This window comes from Anser anser (assembly GCF_964211835.1).
Source record: "Anser anser genome assembly, contig: HAP1_SCAFFOLD_32, whole genome shotgun sequence".
In the NCBI taxonomy this organism is placed as follows: Eukaryota; Metazoa; Chordata; class Aves; order Anseriformes; family Anatidae; genus Anser; species Anser anser.
This window is the reverse complement of record NW_028154148.1, coordinates 4,173,113-4,195,212: the sequence shown is the minus strand read 5'-3', so window position 1 is coordinate 4,195,212 and position 22,100 is coordinate 4,173,113. Positions and strand designations below refer to the sequence as shown.

The 22,100-nt window shown below is 52.2% G+C and overlaps 2 protein-coding genes across 2 annotated transcripts; both read right to left on the bottom strand.

Moving 5' to 3' along the window:
- Positions 1-3,486: 3,486 nt before the first annotated feature.
- Positions 3,487-4,908, bottom strand: LOC310890572 (olfactory receptor 14J1-like; the record flags this gene model as incomplete). The annotated part of the gene is made up of 1 exon (XM_083852892.1): positions 3,487-4,908. The coding sequence occupies exon 1, from the start codon at positions 4,720-4,722 to the stop codon at positions 3,487-3,489; it is 1,236 nt and encodes a 411-aa protein (XP_083709018.1). The 5' UTR covers positions 4,723-4,908.
- Positions 4,909-9,709: 4,801 nt separating this feature from the next.
- Positions 9,710-11,236, bottom strand: LOC310890665 (olfactory receptor 14C36-like). The gene has a single exon (XM_083852976.1). It carries the CDS (start codon positions 11,129-11,131, stop codon positions 10,217-10,219), a length of 915 nt encoding a protein of 304 aa, XP_083709102.1. The 5' UTR covers positions 11,132-11,236; the 3' UTR covers positions 9,710-10,216.
- Positions 11,237-22,100: the final 10,864 nt, after the last annotated feature.

Below are 22,100 nucleotides of genomic sequence, written 5' to 3'. Positions count from 1 at the left end.
CATGTCTCTTCAACCTTATTCAGCTGTTCCTTGACAGACAAAGCCATGGTGTGATCACAGACACTCTTTGGGTGACCTTTGTCACCACAGCAAGACCCTTAGAGGGACATTTCTTCCTCCTTGTGGCCAGTGCCACCCTTCCAAGGTGCACCTTGTGGCAGTTTTTTCTCTCCTGCTCTTTTCTACTACCAAAGAAAGCTCCATCAGGGTGGAAACCACTCCTGAAGCAGGCATCCCAACCCATCAGGCTCCTTGCGGCCTGTCAGCCAAGCACACAGAAGTCACCTCAGCAGCATCTTCCAAGGCCTGGGCCTGCTGCTGGCCTTGCAGCTTCTTGGCTAGACACAGCCAAGCCTTGGGCCTCCTGCTGTCCAGTCCTGGCCTCAAGCAGAAGGGACAGGACAAGCCCTCTGCGGGCCTTCTTTCTGTCTGGGTCCTCCTGGGCATGGAGGCAGAGGGGATCCCACAGGCAGCATGCCAAGCAGGGGCCTTCTGCTGGCCTAGCAGGGCCACTGGCAGATGGCAGCCCCAAAGTGCCGATCCCAGGGAGAAGCCAAGGGTGAGCTGCCACCTCCAGACACAAGGGACCTCACAGTCCCTTTGCGTGACACGTTCCTGCTGCTGCCCTATCAGCTGCAGAGACAGAAGTGACCTCCCAGTCACTGCCCCAGTCCCATTCCTCCTGCTGGGGCAGGAGATCCTGAGGCAGAGCTCACCTCTCTAGTCTCTTTGGGACTAGGGCTCACTTTTCTGGGTTAGAAATTTAGCAAATGTGGTGGTCGGCTTAGGGTATCACGTCTTTGGTTAGGTAATGGGCAAGCTTTGTGGAATAGTTTTTTGTTCTATGTCTGCCTAGAAGTCTAGGTTTAATAGAGGATTTTAATGCTAGTGTTGAAGGTAGGGATTAGGGTGAGCGCAAGAGGAAAGGCAAGGGAATGGGCTATGGGCTGAGTTTTGCTTCATGGAATACTTTGAGTTCAAGCATTAGACTAGTGGATTCCTGTCAGGGTGTTGGAGTAGCATTTAGGTTTAGGGATTTAGGTTACTCTTTAAAATTGGGTAACGGCCTTACATCAATGTTTCAATTCAGTGTTAAAGCAGCATCAAAATTACCTGAAGCCTCTTACCTCTACAAAATCATTGCAGAGGTTCGCTCACCCTTCCCCCTCCGTCTCTACGATGGGGGGAGAGAATTAGAAAGAAATGAAAACTTGTGGGTTGAGATAAATAGAAAGGGTTTATTAGGACAGAAAATAAAGGATGATAATAATAATAATAATAATAATAATAATAGTAATAATGTGTACAAACAGGTGATGCACAATGCAATTGCTCACCACCCGCTGACCGACGCCCAGCCTATCCCGGAGCAGCCGGCCCCCCCATCCGCGGCCAGCCACCCCTATATATTGTTCAGCATGACACCAGATGGTATGGAATACCCCTGTGGCCAGTTGGGGTCAGCTGTCCTGGGTCTGTCCCCTCCCAGCTCCTGCTGCACCCCCAGCCTGCCCACTGGCAGGACAGAGCGAGAAGCTGAACAGTCCTTGGCTTGGTGTAAGCACTGCTCTGCAACAATTAAAACATCAGTGTGATATCAACATTATTTTCATCCTAAATCCCAAACACAGCACCATACAATGACATAGGCAAAGCAGAGACGCTTAACGCCTTCTTTGCCTCTGTCTTCAATGCCGATGATGGGCTTCGGGACCCAGGGTGCCCTGAGCTGGAGGACCGGGACGGTGGGGATGACAAACTCCCAACCGACCCTGAACGTGTGCGGGATTTGCTACTCCACCTGGATCCCTACAAGTCCATGGGTCCGGATGGGATTCATTCCCGGGTGCTGAAAGAGCTGGCGGACGTCATCGCGGAACCTCTCTCAATTATTTTTCAACGATCCTGGGAATTTGGAGAGGTCCCGGTAGACTGGAAGCTGGCAAATGTTGTGCCGATTTACAAGAAGGGTCAGAAAGAAGACCCTAGCAATTACAGGCCTGTCAGTCTCACGTCAGTGCCTGGTAAAATCATGGAGAAGATGGTTCTCGAACTTATTGAGGCTCACCTGGGGGACAAAGCAGTCATTGGTCCCAGCCAGCATGGGTTTGTGAAGGGCAGGTCCTGCCTAACTAACCTGATTTCCTTTTATGATAAGATCACCCGTATGATGGACCAAGGGAAACCAGCTGATGTGATTTTTTTGGACTTCAGCAAGTCTTTTGACACGGTTTCCCATAGGATCCTACTGGACAAAATGTCCACCATACAGCTAAATAAAAACATCATACGATGGGTGAGCAATTGGCTAACGGGCAGGGCCCAAAGGGTTATGGTAAATGGGGCTGCGTCAGGCTGGCGGGCGGTCACCAGTGGGGTCCCTCAAGGCTCCATTTTAGGGCCGGTACTTTTCAATATTTTTATAAACGATCTGGATGTAGGAATAGAAGGTATTTTGAGCAAGTTTGCTGATGACACCAAACTTGGAGGAGTTGTGGGCTCGAATGAGGGTGGAAAGGCCTTGCAGAGGGATCTGGATAGGTTGGAGAGCTGGGCGATCACCAACCGCATGAAGTTCAATAAGAGCAAGTGCCGGGTCCTGCACCTGGGACGGGGAAACCCTGGCTGCACGTACAGACTGGGCAATGAGACACTGGAGAGCAGCCTAGAGGAGAGGGATCTGGGGGTCGTGGTAGACAGCAAGTTGAATATGAGCCAGCAGTGTGCCCTGGTGGCCAGGAGGGCCAACCGTGTCCTGGGGTGCATCAAGCACGGCATCGCTAGCAGGTCAAGGGAGGTGATTGTCCCGCTCTACTCTGCGCTGGTGCGGCCTCACCTCGAGTACTGTGTGCAGTTCTGGGCACCACAGTATAAAAAGGACATGAAACTGTTGGAGAGTGTACAGAGGAGGGCTACGAAGATGGTGAAAGGCCTGGAGGGGAAGACGTACGAGGAACGGCTGAGGTCACTGGGCCTGTTCAGCCTGGAGAAGAGGAGGCTGAGGGGAGACCTCATCACAGTCTACAACTTCCTCGTAAGGGGGTGTCGGGAGGCAGGAGACCTTTTCTCCATTAACACCAGTGACAGGACCCGCGGGAACGGGGTTAAGCTGAGGCAGGGGAAATTTAGGCTCGACATCAGGAGGGGGTTCTTCACAGAGAGGGTGGTTGCACACTGGAACAGGCTCCCCAGGGAAGTGGTCACTGCACCGAGCCTGTCTGAATTTAAGAAGAGATTGGACTGTGCACTTAGTCACATGGTCTGAACTTTTGGGTAGACCTGTGCGGTGTCAAGAGTTGGACTTGATGATCCTTAAGGGTCCCTTCCAACTCAGGATATTCTATGATTCTATGATTCTATACCAGCTACTAGGAGGAAAATTAACTCTGTCCTAACTGAAACCAGGACAAATGCTACACCTAAAGGTCACAACTTGCCTGAGATTAACTTGAGTTAAACTAGAAAAGAGAGATAGACAGTTCCTGACTAAGTAAATACTACAACTAGAATCAGTTTCTTCAGTGTGGCTTTCAGCTCCTGCTTCCTCATGCTGTAGATGAGGGGGTTCACTGCTGGAGGCACCACCGAGTACAAAAATGCAAACACCAGGTCCAAGGATGGGGAGGAGATGGAGGGGGGCTTTAGGTAGCCAAACATGGCAGTTCTGACAAACAGGGAGACCACAGCCAGGTGAGGGAGGCATATTGAAAAGGCTTTGTGCCGGCCCTGCTCAGAGGGCATCCTCAGCACGGCCCTGAAGATCTGCACATAGGACACCACAATGAAAACAAAACAGCCAAATGCTAAACATGCACTAACCACCAGAAGTCTAAGTTCCTTTAGGTAGTCTGAACCTGAGCAGGAGAGCTTGAGGATCTGGGGGATTTCACAGAAGAACTGGTCCACAGCATTGCCTTGGCAGAGGCGCAGGGAAAAGGTAGTGGCCGTGTGCAGGACAGCATTGAGAAAGCCACTGCCCCAGGCAGCTGCTGCCATCTGGGCACAAGCTCTGCTGCCCACGAGGCTCCCGTAGTGCAGGGGCTTGCAGATGGCAACGTAGCGGTCGTAGGACATGACTGTGAGAACATAAAATTCTGCTCCAATCAAAAAGGCAAAGAAAAAGACCTGTGCAGCACACCCTTGATAGGAGATGGCCCTGGTGTCCCAGAGGGCATTGGCCATGGCTTTGGGGAGAGTGGTGGAGATGCAGCTCAGGTCGAGGAGGGCGAGGTTGAGGAGGAAGAAGTACATGGGGGTGTGGAGGCGGTGGTCGCAGGCTACGGCGGTGAGGATGAGGCCGTTGCCCAGGAGGGCAGCCAGGTAGATGCCCAGGAAGAGCCCGAAGTGCAGGAGCTGCAGCTCCCGCGTGTCTGCGAATGCCAGCAGGAGGAACTCGCTCACAGAGCTGCTGTTGGGCATTTGCTGTCTTTGGACACAGCTTTCTGTTGGAGAAAGAAGGCAGAACAATGTTAGAAGAGGCTTCCCTGAGGAAAACCTATTGTCAGCTTTGGAGTACTCCCCAGGCTGAGCCTCTATCTCTGCAGGAGAAGCTTTCTGCAACTCTCCTGCTTTAGCTGCAGCGGGTGCTGGCTGAGAGTGGTACTGGGAGCAGGGGCTGCTGTGGGCTCCAGAGGAGTCCTTCCTGCTGTGCAGCAGGAGGGAGGCAGGAACATGGGGGAAAATCAACTCCATTCGACTTGTCGGTTGTTGCAAACAACTCATCTGAACGCAGACCTGAGCTGTTCATTTTGCTTCATTTTATCTCAGTAGCCCCCGTAATGCTTAGGATAGGTATTGGATGGTTGAATGCCCTCACATTTCCTGTACACTCCTGCTGATATTTTATGGGAGTGTCCATTATGAAGACTGAGAAGAGCCCTTCTGTCCACCAGTCCTGTTCTCAGCTGCCTTGTGTCACCCCTCTCTGAGCTGCACTGTCATCCCATTCAGGTGTTTCCCGAAGAAGGAACAGGAGAATGCTGCTGAGGAAGAAGGGCCACAGCAAGCCAGGTGGAGCTTGGGAGCTTCTCTTCTTTCCATGGCTGCATGAGCTCCGGGGCAGCTGGCAGAGAGCCCGGCCTGGCCAGGCAGGGCAGGGTGTTCTGGTCTGACCGGGGGCACCTGGCTTAGGGCACTCCGAGGGGCTTCTGCCAGACTTCCTCACCTCGCAGTACCATCCAGCAGGACTCCCAAAGCTTACTGCATTGCCCACTGCCCTCCCAGCAACAAGACCCAGCAGGAGACCCTTCCAGGACGTGCAGCCGCATAGCCCTGCAGCCAGAGACGTACCTTGTCAAGGGCTGTGCAGGTTTCTCCTGCAGGCAGCTCTCAGCATCCTCCCACTGCCAACTGCCTCCAAGCCCTCTCTCCTTCTCTCCTCTCCCCCTTACAGCTGCGGTCAGAGCCCCCAGCCCTGCTGCGCTGTGCACAGGAGCTGCTCCTGGCCACAGCTGTCTCTCTGCACCAGGGCCCTCTTGCCACGAGCTCTCTCTGTCCCACGAGCCCGGCCCAGCTCAGCACCAGACGCCCAGCCCAAGGCATTGGAATCCGCCCTCGGCGGGCTTTGCTGAGGAGCCCACGAACCTCAGGCACTGAGAGACAATTGAAGACATCTCTCAACAAGTCCAAGTCAGAGGCAAGTTTCCTGCAGTGTCCCCCTGAGGGCCAGCACTGACACAGCCTCCCTTGGAGCTCGTTAGAGCAGAGCATTGGAGGCAATGAGGACAAGGAGACAAAGGCAGTGTGAAGGTGACCCTGATGTCCCTTTTGCAAACTGGATGAATTTCATCAAGCACAAGGGCCAGGCCTTGACCCCCAGCCCCTGCAAAGGGAGATCCTTTCCCTTCACACACTGCTCAGGGCTCTTCGTGGGGCAGGAGGAGATGGGGATGTGCATGGCCAAGTGCACGAGAATGGTACGAGCCCTGCCTGGTTCATGGGTGGGGGCGAGGAGGCAATGAGGCCCTGGTGCTTTACCGATAAGCTGCCTCCTCCGAGGCCTCAGTGGCAGAGACAACAGCCAGAGCCATGGACACAAAGCCCTGGGTCCTGTTGGGACTCTCAGCCTTGTCACAGCCCTTGCTGCTCTCCACACTAGGCTGTCCTAGGGACTTCCAGACCTGTACCTGTTTTCTTGCTGGCTGTAGACCCTTGTCCGTGTGGTATCTCACAGGATCTGAGCTGAGTCTGATAACTAAGATCTTCTTGGTGGCCATGCTCCTCGTAAGGCAGCTCTGTAGGAAGCTGGCCTGGTTCCTGGGGAGCAGCACCACTGCTCGTATGGCATCCCTCGTGGTGCCCAGGCCCTCCTCCTCCTGGGCACTGCTCACTCAGCAGGGTCCCAGTCTGCCCTGATGTGTGGGGTTCCTCTTCCTCTGCTGCAGGACTGGGCTCTTCTCCTTGTAAAGGTCCAGAGGTTTCTGTAGGCCAAATCCTGCAGTTTCTCAAGTTTTCTCTGGACAGATGCTCCATTCTGTCAGCTGTTAAGGTCTGGATTCAGACAGTTCAATCTTTGTGTGACTGTGATATCTGTGACAAGACAGCAGCACCAGGAGCTGCAGGAAAGTTTGGATAACACAGGAGTAACCAGCTGAATGGAATTGCAGCACAGAGTCACAGAAGGGCAGGGGATGGAAGGCTGCCAGGTTCCACCTCCTCTGTGCTTCCTTCTCATGCATGCTGTCAGTTTGTCTGGAGCTGTGTCCTGAATGTTATGGGGTTGTGCAGGTCAAAATTAGAAGGGCCAAAGCGCTGGTAGAGCTCAATCTTTCTACTACTGTCAAAGAAAATAAAAAATGTTTATATAAATACCTTAATAAAAGAGGATTAAGGAGAATCATAATCTTTTAATGGATGTGGGGGGAAACCTTTTGACAAGAGATGAGGTAAAGGCTGAGGCACTTAATGTCTTCTTTGCCTCAGGCTCTAGCAGCAAGACCAGTTGTTCCCGTGGACTTTTCCTCCTCCTCATGGTGAGTGCCAACATTCCAAAGTGAATTCTGTGGCACTTTTTTCTCTCCTGCTCTTTCCTACTACCAAAGAAAGCTCCATCAGGGTGGAAACCACTCCTGAAGCAGGCATCCCAACCCATCAGGCTCCTTGCGGCCTGTCAGCCAAGCACACAGAAGTCACCTCAGCAGCATCTTCCAAGGCCTGGGCCTGCTGCTGGCCTTGCAGCTTCTTGGCTAGACACAGCCAAGCCTTGTGCCTCCTGCTGTCCAGTCCTGGCCTCAAGCAGAAGGGACAGGACAAGCCCTCTGCGGGCCTTCTTTGTGTCTGGGTCCTCCTGGGGATGGAGGCAGAGGGGATCCCACAGGCAGCATGCCAAGCAGGGGCCTTCTGCTGGCCTAGCAGGGCCACTGGCAGATGGCAGCCCCAAAGTGCCCATCCCAGGGAGAAGCCAAGGCTGACCTGCCACCTGCAGACACAAGGGACCTCACAGTCCCTTTGCGTGACACGTTCCTGCTGCTGCCCTATCAGCTGCAGAGACAGAATTGACCTCCCAGTCACTGCCCCAGTCCCATTCCTCCTGCTGGGGCAGGAGATCCTGAGGCAGAGCTGAGCTAGGAGAGACGTAGCTGGCCTAAAGTGCCCCCTCGGTACCTGTTTTTCACGTTCTGGGTTGAAGATTAAGCAAATTTTGAATGGGAGTGCTTGGTGTTCTGCTTGTGGTGTCAGGTCTGCGGTTAAGTTATGGACAAGCTCTGTAGTTTACGGGTGTTTTAGGTCTGCCAAGATGTCTACGGTTAAAGAGAAGATTTTAATGTTAGTGTTAACGAAAGACATAAGGGTTAGCAAGAGAGAAAATGGATTCCTCTCAGAGTGTTGGAGTAGCATTTAGGTTGAGGGATTAAAATTCCTGGTTCAAGTAAGGTAAGGGCCATACATGACTGTTTTAACTCAGTGTTACCACAGCATCTACATTACATGAACCCTCTTACCTCTATGAAATCATTAATTTCTGCTGGCCAAGCTCTTCTTCCCACCCCAAAATCTCACATCTCTCTTGTCCAGGCTGCTCCTGACCTCCCCATATCTTACTGGGATCAACTTTCTGATGACATTCTTGATCCCAGAGTATCTGTCTCACCTCTTTTGTCTACTTTATTCCTGAGAAGGAGTGGTGCTGTTTCCAGGAGCAAAAAGGACACAAAGGTCTTTAGGATCATCCTGAACAATGGGCCCATCAGCTCTGCACCTCCACAGAATCACACTTCCTACATAAAACTTTTGTTTCCCAAATGGCTTCTATGGATCCAGGGTTCCTTTTCCCTGGCCCTCATGCATGCTTCAGTTTTGGATGTGCATAGATGGAATAATGAAAGCCAAGGCGCAGATGGAACTGTGCTTGTCAAGGGATGAACGGAATAACAGGAAGGGATTCTGTAGATGCTTTGCTCAGAAAAGAAAGGCCAAGGAGAGTGTTCCCCCTCTGATGGATGAGAAGGGTGAACTGGTAATGACAGCCATGGAGAAGGCTGAGGGACTCAGCAACGTCTTCTCCTCAGTCTTCCCTGCCTGTCAGGCTTCCCAAGTCTTTCATTTCCCTGAACCCAGAGATGGAGGCTGGGGGTCAAAATCCCACCCGCTGGAAGTGAAGAGCAGGTTCGAGACCACCTGATGAAACTAAACAAATACAAGTCTATGGGGCCTGATGACTTGCATCCCAGGGTCCTGAGGGAACTGGCTGATGTAGTTGCCAAGCCTCTGTCCATCCTATTTGAAGAGTCCTGGCAGTTGGGTGAAGTCCCTGGTGACTGGAAAAAGGGAAACATCACTCCCCTTTTGATGAAGGGTAGAAAGGAGGACCCAGGGAACTACAGAATGGTGAGCCTCACCTCAGTGCCTGGCAAGACCATGGAAAAGATCCTCCTGGAATCAGTGTCAGGCACATGCAAGAGAAAGAGGTGATCAGAGACAGCCAGCATGGCTTCACCAAAGGGTAGGTTGTGCCGGACCAATCTGGTGGCTTTCTACAATGGAGCGACCACATCAGACGACAAACGAAGACCGACCGACATCATCTACTGAGACTTCTGTAAGACCTTTGACATGGTCCCACACGACATCCTGGTCTCCAAATTAGAGACATACACATTTGATGGGTGGAGCATTGAGTGGATAAGGAGTGGGCTTGAAGGTCACACCCAGAGAGCGATGGTCTACGGCTCTATGTCCAAGTGGAGGCTGGTGATGAGTGGTGTCCATCAGGGGCCTATCCTGGGACCGGTACTGTTTAATATCTTTATCAATGACACAGACAGTGGGGTAGAGTGCACCCTCAGCAAGTGTGCAGATGACACCAAGCTGAGAGGTGTAGTGGATGCAACAGAGGAAGGGATGCCATCCAAAGGGTCCTGGACAAGCTTGAAATTTGGGCCCATGTTAACATAAGGAGGGTCAACAAGTCCAAGTGCAAGGTGCTGCACGTGGGCTGGGGAAATCCCAGACATGGGGATAGGCTGGGAGAAGGACTCATTGAGAGCAGCCCTGCAGAGAAGGACTTGGGGGTTCTGCTGCATGAAATGCTCAACATGAGCCAGCAGTGAGTACTTGTAGTCCAGAAGGCCAACTTTATGCTGGGCTGCATGAAGAGAGGAGTGGCCAGCAGGTGGAGGCAGGTGATTGTCCCCCTCTGTTCTGCCCTTGTGAGGCCCCACTTGGAGTCCTGCGTCCAGGTTGGGGCCCCCAGCACAAGAAGGTTGTGGGCTGTTAGAGCTCGTCTAGAGGAAGGCCACAAAGAGGACAAAGGTGCTGGAGCACCTCTCCTATGAAGAAAGGCTGAGAGAGCTGGCGCTGTTCAGCCTACCAGAAGAGAAGGCTCCAGGGTGATGTCACTGCAGACTTTCAGTCCTTAAAGGGGTCTTATAAAAGGGATGGAGAAGGACTCTTTACTCAGGTAGATAACGATTGGACAATGATCTTTCAGGTCTTTTCCAGCCCAGGTTATTCTATGCTTGCACGATTCTATGCCTGATTAAAAATAATTTTAAAACCTGGTATGCAGGAGGACAAGAATAACATTACTTCTATCAATATAAAATTTTGTGAAATTATTAATAAAATATACTTAAAGAAATCAGTCTATCAGTTTCCCAAATAACCAGGTAGTCTTTTTAGGATTATTTCTCATATTACATTTCGATAATAAGTTTAATGAAAAAATGGTATTGTAATAATCACAATAATGAAGTCATTATTGATGAGGAAGAAGGATTTATAGAAATATTTTCCTCACTGCATCTTTGAGCTCCTTGTTCCTCATGCTGTAGATGAGGGGGTTCAGTGTTGGAGGCACCACCGAGTACAGAACTGCCACCACCAGGTCCAGGGATGGGGAAGAAATGGAGGGGGGCTTCAGGTAGGCAAACATGGCAGTGCTAACAGTCATAGAGACCACGGCCAGGTGGGGGAGGCACGTGGAGAAGGCTTTGGGCCGGCCCTGCTCAGACGGGATCCTCAGCACAGCCCTGAAGATCTGCACATAGGACAGCACAATGAAAACAAAACAACCAACACCTAAACAGAAGGTGATTGCAGTAAGCCCAACTTCCCTGAGGTAGGCGTCTGAGCAGGAGAGCTTGAGGATCTGGGGGATTTCACAGAAGAACTGGTCCACAGCATTGCCTTGGCAGAGGGGCAGGGAAAAGGTAGTGGCCGTGTGCAGGACAGAATAGAGAAAGCCACTGCCCCAGGCAGCTGCTGCCATCTGGGCACAAGCTCTGCTGCCCACAAGGCTCCCGTAGTGCAGGGGCTTGCAGATGGCAACGTAGCGGTCATAGGACAAGACAGTAAGAGTATAATATTCCGCTGATATGAAGAAGAGAAAGAAAAAGACCTGTGCGGCACATCCCTGATAGGAGATGGCCCTGGTGTCCCAGAGGGCATTGGCCATGGCTTTGGGGAGAGTGGTGGAGATGCAGCCCAGGTCGAGGAGGGCGAGGTTGAGGAGGAAGAAGTACATGGGGGTGTGGAGGCGGTGGTCGCAGGCTACGGCGGTGAGGATGAGGCCGTTGCCCAGGAGGGCAGCCAGGTAGATGCCCAGGAAGAGCCCGAAGTGCAGGAGCTGCAGGTCCCGCGTGTCTGCGAATGCCAGCAGGAGGAACTCGCTCACAGAGCTGCTGTTGGCCATTTCCTGCCCTTCATCAGGGAGACTGAAAAGAAGAAAAAATATAGACTGTAGGGGAAATTTCTTTTAGCTATACTCATATCATTCCTCATAAAAGCCTCCATATTGCCTTTCTTTCCAGGTGACCTTTGTCTCTCTCCCGGGCTGAAGCCCTGCTGTGTGCTTGCTGAGTGTCCTGTACACAGCAGCCACCTCTGCCCTTCAGCTCCCCATGGGCCACCTCTTCTCCACTGCAGTGGTACCTGTTGTTGAGTTTGCAAACCTCAGCCAGAGGTCACATCCAGGAGGGCTGCTCTGTCCATCCCCTGGTGCCCAGCTGCTGGCTGCTTGCAGCACTCAGCTGGGGGATGGCTTTCAGAGGTTGTGCTGAAAAATCACCTGGGATGTGCTGGGAGGAGAGGGCACCAGCTCCAAGTGCAGGTGGAAATGCCTCCCTTTCAGCCCAGCAATGCAAAATTCAAGGACAAGTACATGGCAAGGATGCTGATTCACAGGAAGAGATCAAGGGACCTCGCGTATAACAAAAACTCTAACGTATGCTCTGCAGCAGCTCCCTCTCACTGCCTGCCCATGTCCCTGCTGCCTGCAGCTGTCCCTGCCAGCAGCTCTTTCTCTGTCCCCACGTCTCCTCCCATCCATGCTCACAGACCCCATCCCACCTGCTGTGTGCCCACCTCTGACCTGCAGACTCCTCCTGGAGATGGGGACAGCTCTGGGGACATCTCCCTGTCTGCAGGTCCTAAAGGCCAGCTCAGAAAAGCCCTGGTGCAGTCTGTAAGCAGGGAGAAGGGAAGGGATATTCTCAGGTTCCCCACTAACATGTTTAGGTCTCGGTTAAAAGACGTAGGAAACTCCATCATCTGTGTAATCCCTACAACTCTGTTAACACAGAGCCTGCACAAGAATCAGCATGAAAATGCAGGCAGAAACTGCAGAAAGTGCCTTCTCTTTGCAAGCAACCCCTGCCCTGCCCTTTCTCTGCCCAAGGCTGCCCTGCAGCACTTTTCCTCCACACTGCACAAGCCACGAGAGACATCCTGGCAGCTCCTGGCCAGGCAGAGACGTCCCGGACCCAGGAGCCCCTTCCAGGAACCTCCCCTGCACTGTCCTGCTGCCAGAGACTTACCGTGTGCAGGGCTGTGAAGGTTTTTCCTGCACTGAGCTCTCCTCTGCCCACACCCTTCAGGCTGCCTGGAATCCCTTTCTGCCTGGGTGCCTGCGGTCAGAGCCCCCAGCCCTGCTGCGCTGTGCACAGGAGCTGCTCCTGGGCAGAGCTGTCTCTCTGCACCAGGGCCCTCTTGCCACGAGCTCTCTCTGTCCCACGAGCCCGGCCCAGCTCAGCACCAGACGCCCAGCCCAAGGCATTGGAATCCCCCCTCGGGGGGCTTTGGTGAGGAGCCCACGAACCTCAGGCACTGAGAGACAATTGAAGCCATCTCTCAACAAGTCCAAGTCAGAGGCAAGTTTCCTGCAGTGTCCCCCTGAGGGCCAGCACTGACACAGCCTCCCTTGGAGCTCGTTAGAGCAGAGCATTGGAGGCAGTGAGGACAAGGAGACAAAGGCACTGTGAAGGTGACCCTGATGTGTAGGAAAACTGGATGTGGTTCAGCAAGCACAAGGACCAGGCCTTGACCCCCAGCCCCTGGGAAGGGAGATCCTTTCCCTTCACACACTGCTCACGGCTCTTCGTGGGGCAGGAGGAGATGGGGATGTACATGGCCAAGTGCAGGAGAATGGTACGAGCCCTGCCTGGTTCATGGGTGGGGGCGAGGAGGCAATGAGGCCCTGGTGCTTTACCGATAAGCTGTCTCCTCGTAGGCCTCAGTGGCAGAGACAACAGCCAGAGCCATGGACCCAAAGCCCTGGGTCCTGTTGGGACTTTCAGCCTTGCTACAGCCCTTGCTCCTCTCCACACCAGGCTGTCCTAGGGACTCCCAGATCTGCACATCTTTTCCTGCTGGCTCTAGATCCTTGTCTGTGTGGTATCTCACAGGATCTGTGCTGAGTCTGATAACTCAGGTCTTCTTGGTGGCCATGCTCCTCGTAAGGCAGCTCTGTAGGAAGCTGGCCTGGTTCCTGAGGAGCAGCACCACTGCTCGTATGGCATCCCTCATGGGGGATGTTCACAAGTCTATGGAGCTAGATGGGATCCCCCTCTTGGTACTGAGGGAGCTGGCAGAAGTGCTCACCAAGGCGCTTTCCATCATTTATCAGCAGTCCTGGCTATCAGGGGTGTTTCCAGTCAACTGGTGACAAGGAAATATGATGCCCACCTACCAAATGGCTGGAAGGAGGATCTGGGGAACTACAGGCCTGTCAGTCTGACCAGTGACGGGGAAGTTCATGGAGCAAATTATCTTGAGTACCATCATGCAACACTTAGAAGACAACCAGGTGATCAGGCGCAGTCAGGAGGGCTTTATCATAGTCAGGTCCTACTTGACAAATCTAAACTCCTTCTATGACAAAGTGATGCACTCAGTGGACGACGTAATGGCCGTGGATGTGGTTTATCTAAGCCTCAGTAAGGATTCTGAAACTGTTTCCTACAGCGTTCTCCCAGAGAAACTGGCTGCTCGAGGCTTGGACGGGTATCTGCTTCCTTGGATTAAAAAGTGTCTGGGTGGCTGGGCCCAAAGAGCTGTGGGACATGGAGCTAAATGGAGTTGGGGGCCATTCTGTAGTGGTGACCCCCAGGGCTCAGTTCTGGGGCCAGTTCCCTGGAATATTCTCATCAATGATCTGGACAAGGGGATTAAGTGCACCCTCAGTATGTTTGCATACAACGCCAACTTAGAAGAGAGTGTTGGTCTGCTCAACGGTAGATGGGCTCTGCAGAGGGTCCTAGATAGGCTGGACTCATGGGCCAAGGCCAAATCTATGAAGTTCAACAAGGCCAAGTGCTGGGTCCTGCACTTGGGGCACGACAACCCCATGCAATTGTGGGGAATGGCGGGTGGAATGCTGCCCATCGGAAAGGGACTTGGGGGTATTGGTGGATAGTCGGCTGAATAGGAGCCAGCAGGGTGCTCAGGTGGCCAAGCAGGCCAACAGCATCCGGGCTTGTACCAGGAATGGTGTGGTCAGCAGGAGTAGGGAAGTGATTGTGCCTCTCTACTCAGCCCTGGTGAGGCCACACGTCAGGTATTGTGTTTAGCTGTGGGGCTCTCAGCATAAGAAGGACACGGATCTATTCGAATGAATCCAGAGGAGGGCCACGAGGATGATCAAGGGGCTGGAGCACCTCTCCTCTGAAGACAGGTTGTGGGATTTGGTGTTGTTCAGCCTAGAGAAAAGAAGGCTCTGGCGAGACCTTATGGCGGCCTTCTAATACCTAAAGGGGGCTGTAGGAAAGCTGGGGAGGGACTCTTCATCAACTAGCTTAGTGATAGGACGAGGGGAAATGGTTTTACATTGAAAGAGGGTAGGTTTAGATTAGATATTAGGCAGAAGTTCTTTACTCAGAGGGTGGTGAAGCACTGGAACAGGCTGCCCAGAGATGTTGTGGATCCCCCCTCACTGGAAGTTTTGAAGGCCAGCTTGGATGGGGCTTTCAGCAAGCTGGTCTAGTGGAAGGTGTCTCTGCCCACGGCAGAGGGGTTGGTATTTTAGGATCTTTAAGGTCCTTTCCTACCCAAACTACTCTGTGATTCGCTGATTCTGTAAATCCAAAACACAGCACCACGCCAGCTCCTAGGAAGAAAAATTCAGTCTATCCCAGCTAAAACTCGGACTATATCCACCCCTTACTCCATACCTTTGTTCCTATGTCATGCTCAGGTCTGACACTTTCTAAATAACTATCACCACTTTTCCTCTCTTTTGATATACACACAGAGATATCTTGCCCTTAGTCTATTTGTGTCCTGGTTTTGGTTAGGATTGAGTTAATTTTCATCCTACTATCATAGAATCGTAGAATGGCTTGTGTTGGAAGGGACCTTACAGATCATCTAACTGAACTCCCCCCAGATTCCAGCCACTAGATCGGGTTGGCCAAGGCCTCATCCAGCCTGGCCTTGAACACCTCCAGGGACGGGGCATCCACAACTTCTCTGGGCAACCTGTTCCAGTGCCTCACTACCCTTACACTGAAGATTTTCCTCCTAATGTCTAGTCTAAATCTCCCCTCTTTTAGTTTAGACGACATCCTCCTGTCATTATCTACCCGAGTAGTAAAGAGTCCTTCTCCATTTTTTTTAAAAGACCCCTTTAAGGATTGAAAAGCTTCAGGGAGGTCTCCCTGGAGCCTTCTCTTCTCCAGGCTGAACAAACCTAACTCCTTCAGCCTGTCTTCACAGGCGAGGTGCTCCAGCCCTCCGATCATCTTTGTAGCCCTCCTCTAGATTTGGTGTAAGAGGTCCACATCCTTCTTGTGCTGGTGGCCCCAAACCTGGACACAGTACTCCAGGTGAGGCCTCAAAAGGGCAGAGCAGAGGGGGACAATCACGTGTTGCAACCTCTCTTGCATCCACTACACCCCTCAGCTTGGTGTCATCTGCACACTTGCTGAGGGTGCACTCTACCCCACTGTCCCTGACATTGATAAAGATATTAAACAGTACTGGTCTCAGGATAGACCCCTGAGGGACACCACTCATCACCAGCCTCCACTTGGACATAGAGCCGTTGACCATCACTCTCTGAGTGTGACCTTCAAGCCAACTCCTTATCCACTCAATGGTGCACCCATCAAACGCGTATCCCTCCAATTTGGAGACCAGGATGTCATGTGGGACCGTGTCAAAGGACCAGGAATTTTAATCCCTAAACCTAAATACTACTACAACACTCTGAAAGGAATCCATTTTCTCTCTTGCTAACCCTAATGTCTTCCCTTAACACTAACATTAAAATCTTCTATTTAACCCTAGACATCTTGGCAGACCTAAAACACCCGTAAACAGCACAGCTTATCCATACCTTAACCACAGACCTGACACCACAAGCAGAACACCAAACACTCCCACTAAAACTTTGCTTAATCTGTAACCCAGAAAGTGAAAAACAGGTAGAGAGGGGTCTAGAGAGAGGTCAGCTCTGCCTCAGGATCTCCTGCCCCAGCAGGAGCAATGGGACTGGGGCAGTGACTGGGAGGTCCCTTCTGTCTCTGCAGCTGATAGGGCAGCAGCAGGAACGTGTCACGCAAAGGGACTGTGAGGTCCCTTGTGTCTGGAGGTGGCAGGTCACCCTTGGCTTCTCCCTGGGATCGGCACTTTGGGGCTGCCATCTGCCAGTGGCCCTGCTAGGCCAGCAGAACGCCCCTGCTTGGCATGCCGACTGTGGGATCCCCTCTGCCTCCATCCCCAGGAGGACCCAGACAGAAAGAAGGCCCGCACAGGGCTTGTCCTGTCCCTTCTGCTTGACGCCAGGACTGGACAGCAGGAGGCCCAAGGCTTGGCTGTATCTAGCCAAGAAGCTGCAAGGGCAGCAGCAGGCCCAGGCCTTGGAAGATGCTGGTGAGGTGACTTCTGTCTGCTTGGCTGACAGGCCGCAGGGAGCCTGATGGGTTGGGATGCCTGCTTCAGGAGTGGTTTCCACCCTGATGGAGCTTTCCTTGGTAGTAGGAATGAGCAGGAGAGAAAAAACTGCCACAAAATGCACCTTGAAAGGTTGGCACTGGCCATGAGGAGGAAGAAATGTCCCTCTAAGGGTAGTGCTGTGGTGTCAGAGGTCATCCAAAAATCAGACTCTAGCTTTGTGTTTCAAGGAACACCTGGTGACTGTTGACGAGATATTGGTGAAATGATGGAAATGCTGGGATGAGAGCAAGGTTGTGGACAGAGATGGGTGTCTGCAGACTTCAAGGAAATAGGGCACAGTGTGGAACAGCATAGGAAAGCCTGCAGAGGAGAAGGCAGAGGGTGCTGACAATAAGGGAAGGCCCCAACAGCCCTGACGTTTCTGTCCCTTTGGCTAGAGCTTCTGAGGAGACGAGATACAGTCATTGCAATGGGCCCTCACTGCTTCCTTGATACCCTGTGCAGGGGTGGGGAGGTGTCCTAATGAAGTTCTTCCCGTGGCATCACACTGCCCACCACATCATACAGACCCCAAGAAGAGCCCTGAGCCAGACTTGGGGGTGCAGGATCTCCCCTCCCAGTGGCTGGGGTCAGGCCTTGGTCCTTCTGCTTCACCAAAACCAACCAAGACTTTTCTCAGCACAGCGCTTTGCCTCTCTGCAATCATGGCCTCCAATGATCTGCCCTAACAAGTCCCTGGGGAGGCTTTGTTAGGAACAGCCCTCAGTGGGGCCCATTAATACTCCAAGTCACTTTAACTTTTCCTACTGACTTTACTTTCTCAAGCAGTTGCATCATTCTCCTCTCAGTACCTGAGCTTCATAGACTGAGCACCAAAATACACCATGGAACACATTAAAACAGACAAAGTCCTCAGCAGCCATATCTCTCCCACAGTTTTCTTCACGTCTTCAAGACTTGTAGAGCTAATTGGAGAGTTTTCATGGTGTAGTTAAGGAGGAGGATTTCAAAGAGCATCTAATAGAAATCTTTCCTCCTTTTAAAGGCTGAATGTTGTTGCATTTCATTTTGGAGCATCATTTTCCTATAGATGTTGGTCTAGGGTTACTCCTTTGGAGCCGTGCTTAGGTAGGAAGAGCAGGGTTTTTCCTATTTAAAAACAAACAGCAGGAAATCATGCTGCAACTTTCAAAAAAAAAAAAAGTTCAAGTTCCTCATTTTTTTGCCTCCAGTGAAGTTTACCTTCCCAAAAGGATGAATGTACATGATATATTTTACACTGATTAATAGGACTTTTAAAATAATTGTGTTAATATTAACCCATATCATACTAATTCAGTGAGAAACGATGAGTTTCTTGCTAAGGAAACCATTAGACAGCCTGCTGAGAGATGGGCGAGCTGGAACTCACTGAAACACCTGGTTGCTGTGGGCAACCAGGCGATCAGGCCCAGTCAGCATGGGTTTATGAAAGGCAGGTCCTGCTTGACGAACCTGATCTCCTTCTATGACCAAGTGACGCGCTTAGTGGATGAGGGAAAGGCTGTGGATGTGGTCTACCTTAACTTCAGTAAGGTTTTTGACACTGTGTCCCACAACATTCTCCTCAAGAAACTGGCTGCTCGTAGCTTGGACTGGCGTACGCTTCGTTGGGTTAAAAACTAGCTGGATAGCTGGGCCCAAAGAGTTGTGGTGAATGGAGCCAAATCCAGTTGGAGGCCGGTCACTAGTGGAGTCCCCAGGGCTCAGTACTGGGCCAGTCCTCTTTAATATCTTTATCGGTGATCTGGATGAGGGGATCGAGTGCACCCTCAGTAAGTTTGCAGATGACACCGAGTTAGGTGCGTGTGTCGATCTGCTCGAGGGCAGGAAGGCTCTGCAGGAGGATCTGGATAGGCTGGAGCGATGGGCTGAGGCCAGCTGTATGAATTTCAACAAGGCCGGGTCCTGCACCTGGGGTGCAACAACCCCAAGCAGAGCTACAGGCTGGGGGATGAGCGGTTGGAAAGCTGCCTGGCAGAGAAAGACCTGGGAGTACTGGTTGATAGGCAGCTGAATATGAGCCAGCAGTGTGCTCAGGTGGCCAAGAAGGCCAACAGCATCCTGGCTTGTATAAGAAACAGCGTGGCCAGCAGGTCTAAGGAGGTGATTGTCCCCCTGTACTCGGCTCTGGTGAGGCCGCACCTCGAGTACTGTGTTCAGTTTTGGGCCCCTTGCTACAAGAAGGACATGGAGGTGCTCGAGCGAGTCCAGAGAAGGGTGACAAAGCTGGTGAGGGGTCTGGAGAACAAGTCTTATGAGGAGTGGCTGAGGGAGCTGGGACTGTTCAGCCTGGAGAAGAGGAGGCTCAGGGGTGACCTCATTGCTCTCTCTAGGTACCTTAAAGGAGGTTGTAGTGAGGTGGGGGTTGGTCTATTCTCCCACGTGCCTGGTGACAGGACGAGGGGGAATGGGCTAAAGTTGCGCCAGGGGAGGTTTAGGTTGGATATTAGGAGGAACTTCTTTACCGAAAGGGTTGTTATGCATTGGAATGGACTGCCCAGGGAAGTGGTTGAGTCACCATCCCTGGAGGTCTTTAAGAGACGTTTAGATGTTGAGCTCAGTGATATGGTTTAGTGGAGGACTTGTTACTGTTAGGGCAGAGGTTGGACTAGGTGATCTTGGAGGTGTCTTCCAACCTAGACGATTCTGTGATTCTGTGAAAGCCAAGGCACGGATGGAACGGAGCTTATCAAGTGAAGCAAAGAATAACAGGAAGAGATTCTACAGATACATGGCTCAGAAAAGAAAGGCCAAGGAGAGTGTTCCCCCTCTGATGGATGAGAAGGGTGAACTGGTAATGACAGCCATGGAGAAGGCTGAGGGACTCAGCAACGTCTTCTCCTCAGTCTTCCCTGCCAGTCAGGCTTCCCAAGTCTTTGATTTCCCTGAACCCAGAGATGGAGGGTGGGGGGCAAAGTCCCACCTGCTGTAAGTGAAGAGCAGGTTCGAGACCATCTGATGAAACTCAACAAGTACAAGTCTATGGGGTTTTGGTGAAGCAGAAGGGCCAAGGCCTGACCCCAGCCACTGGGAGGGGAGATCCTGCACCCCCCCGTCTGGCTCAGGGCTCTTCTTGGGGTCTGTATGATGTGGTGGGCAGTGTGATGCCACGAGAAGAACTTCATTAGGACACCTCCCCACCCCTGCACAGGGTATCAAGGAAGCAAAGAGGCCCCATTGCAATGACTCTATCTCGTCTCCTCAGAAGCTCTAGGCAAAGGGACAAAAACGTCAGGGCTGTTGGGGCCTTCCATTCTTGCCAGCACCCTCTGCCTCCTCCTCTGCAGGCTTTCCTATCCTGTCCCACACTTTGCCCTATTTCCTTGAAGTCTGCAGACACCCGTCTCTGTCCACCACCTTGCTCTCATCCAGGACGTTCCATCATTTCACCAATCTCTTGTCAACCCTCACCACCTGTTCCTTGATGATCACAAAGCCTGGGTCTGATCATAAACTCCCTTTCGGTGACCTCTGGCACCACAGCACGACCATTTGAGAGACATTTCTTCCTCCTCATGTCCAGTGCCACCCTTCCAAGGTGCAATTTTTGACAGTTTTTTCTCTCTTGCTCTTTCCTACCCCTAGGAAAGCTCCATCAGGGTGGCCACCGCTCCTGAAGTAGGCATCCCAACCCATCAGGCTCCTTGCAGCCTGTCAGCAAAGCAGACAGAAGTCACCTCAGCAGCATCTTCCAAGGCATGGGCCTGCTGCTGGCCTTGCAGCGTCTTGGCTAGACACAGCCAAGCCTTGTGCCTCCTCCTGCTGCCCAGTCCTGGCCTCAAGCAGAAGGGACAGGACAACCCCTCTGCGGGCCTTCTTTCTGTCTGGGTCGTCCTGGGGATGGAGGCAGAGGGGATCCCACAGGCAGCATGCCAAGCAGGGGCCTTCTGCTGGCCTAGCAGGGCCACTGGCAGATGTCAGCCCCAAAGTGCACATCCCAGGGAGAAGCCAAGGGTGACCTGCCACCTGCAGACACAAGGGACCTCACAGTCCCTTTGCGTGACACGTTCCTGCTGCTGCCCTATCAGCTGCAGAGACAGAAGTGACCTCCCAGTCACTGCCCCAGTCCCATTCCTCCTGCTGGGGCAGGAGATCCTGAGGCAGAGCTGAGCTCAGCAGAGCATTCCCACCCATCTCCTCCTTGTGGCCCACAAGCTGATCAGATCCATGGCCCCTCACATCCATCTCTGAATGCCGTATGACTGCACCACCACCTCACGGCTCCTGCCCTGCCCCAAGGGGCCAAGAACCTAACATTAAGGGTTAGGAGAGGGTCTGAAGTTGAGGAGGTTAATGCACAGGAGGACAGGGTTTGGATGTTAGTTGTTCATGTATGGCTTTAGGGACTACGGCGAACATTTCTGGGTGAGAGCTTAAGCAAATATTTAGTGGGAGGGTTTGGTGTTGTGCTTGGGGTGTCAGGTCTGCGGTTAGGGTATGTGCAAGCTCTTTGGTTTAGTGTTTTGTTTAGGTCTGCAAGAACACTGGGGTTAAATAGAGCTTTTTAATGCTTGTGTTAAAGGCTGGAATCAGGGTGAGCAAGTGTGTGAAGGTAAGGGAAAGGTCTTATGGACTTATCTTTGCTTCAGGGGATATTGTGGTCAAAAATTTGAGCAGTAGATTCCTGTCAGGGTGTGGAGTGGCATTTAGATTTAGGTATTAATGTTACAGGTTAAAATAAGGTAAAGGCCTCACATGACTGCTTTAAGTCAGCTTTATGGTGGGATCAACATTACCTGAGCATTCTTACCTCTCCAAAATCATTAGCTTCTGCTGGCCAAGCTCTTCTTCCCTCCCCCAGATCTCACATCTCTCCTGGCCAGGCTTCTCCTGACTTCCCCGTATCAGTCATCTTCTTAGGGGCAGCTTTCTGATGGCTTTCATGAACTCAGAGTATCTGTCTCACCTCTGTTGGCTACTCTGCTCCTGAGAAAGAAGCAGCTCCCAAGCCAGCACGGAGAAGGACACAAAGGCTGTAGGAGCACCCTGCACAATGTGCCCAGCAGCTCTGCACCACCACAAAAGTGTGGTTCCTACCTGCAGTTTTGGTTCATATGGACAGGGTAAATTTTTGCAGGCTCTCCTGCAGGCTTTATGTTCCCCCAGGCATGTAGGAGTCAGTGGTCCCCTCTGTGTAGAAAACTGAAAGCAGCCCTGAAGGATGAGTTAGGCAAATGCTGAAACCTCTGACATGACAACACCTGTTCAAGACCTCTTCCTCTATGGGGGCTACCAGCTACTTAGGAAGAGAGGATCTCACAAACTGGGTGCAGAGCAGATGCATCTGGTGGCCTGTCATGGAGACCAGCAGATGTGAGCCTAAAGGCGCAGATCCCAGCCAGGAGTCAAGGGATGACCTGTCAGCTGCTTCAGAAAAAAGTCACCTCACAGGCCACTTAACAGCCATTAGCTTCCTCCTGGACTTGGAGCTTCTGAGGCACCACTGA

Coding starts and splice junctions, on each gene's coding strand:
- LOC310890665 (XM_083852976.1), bottom strand. CDS start 11,131: ATGGCCAACAGCAGCTCTGTGAGCGAGTTCCTCCTGCTGGCATTCGCA.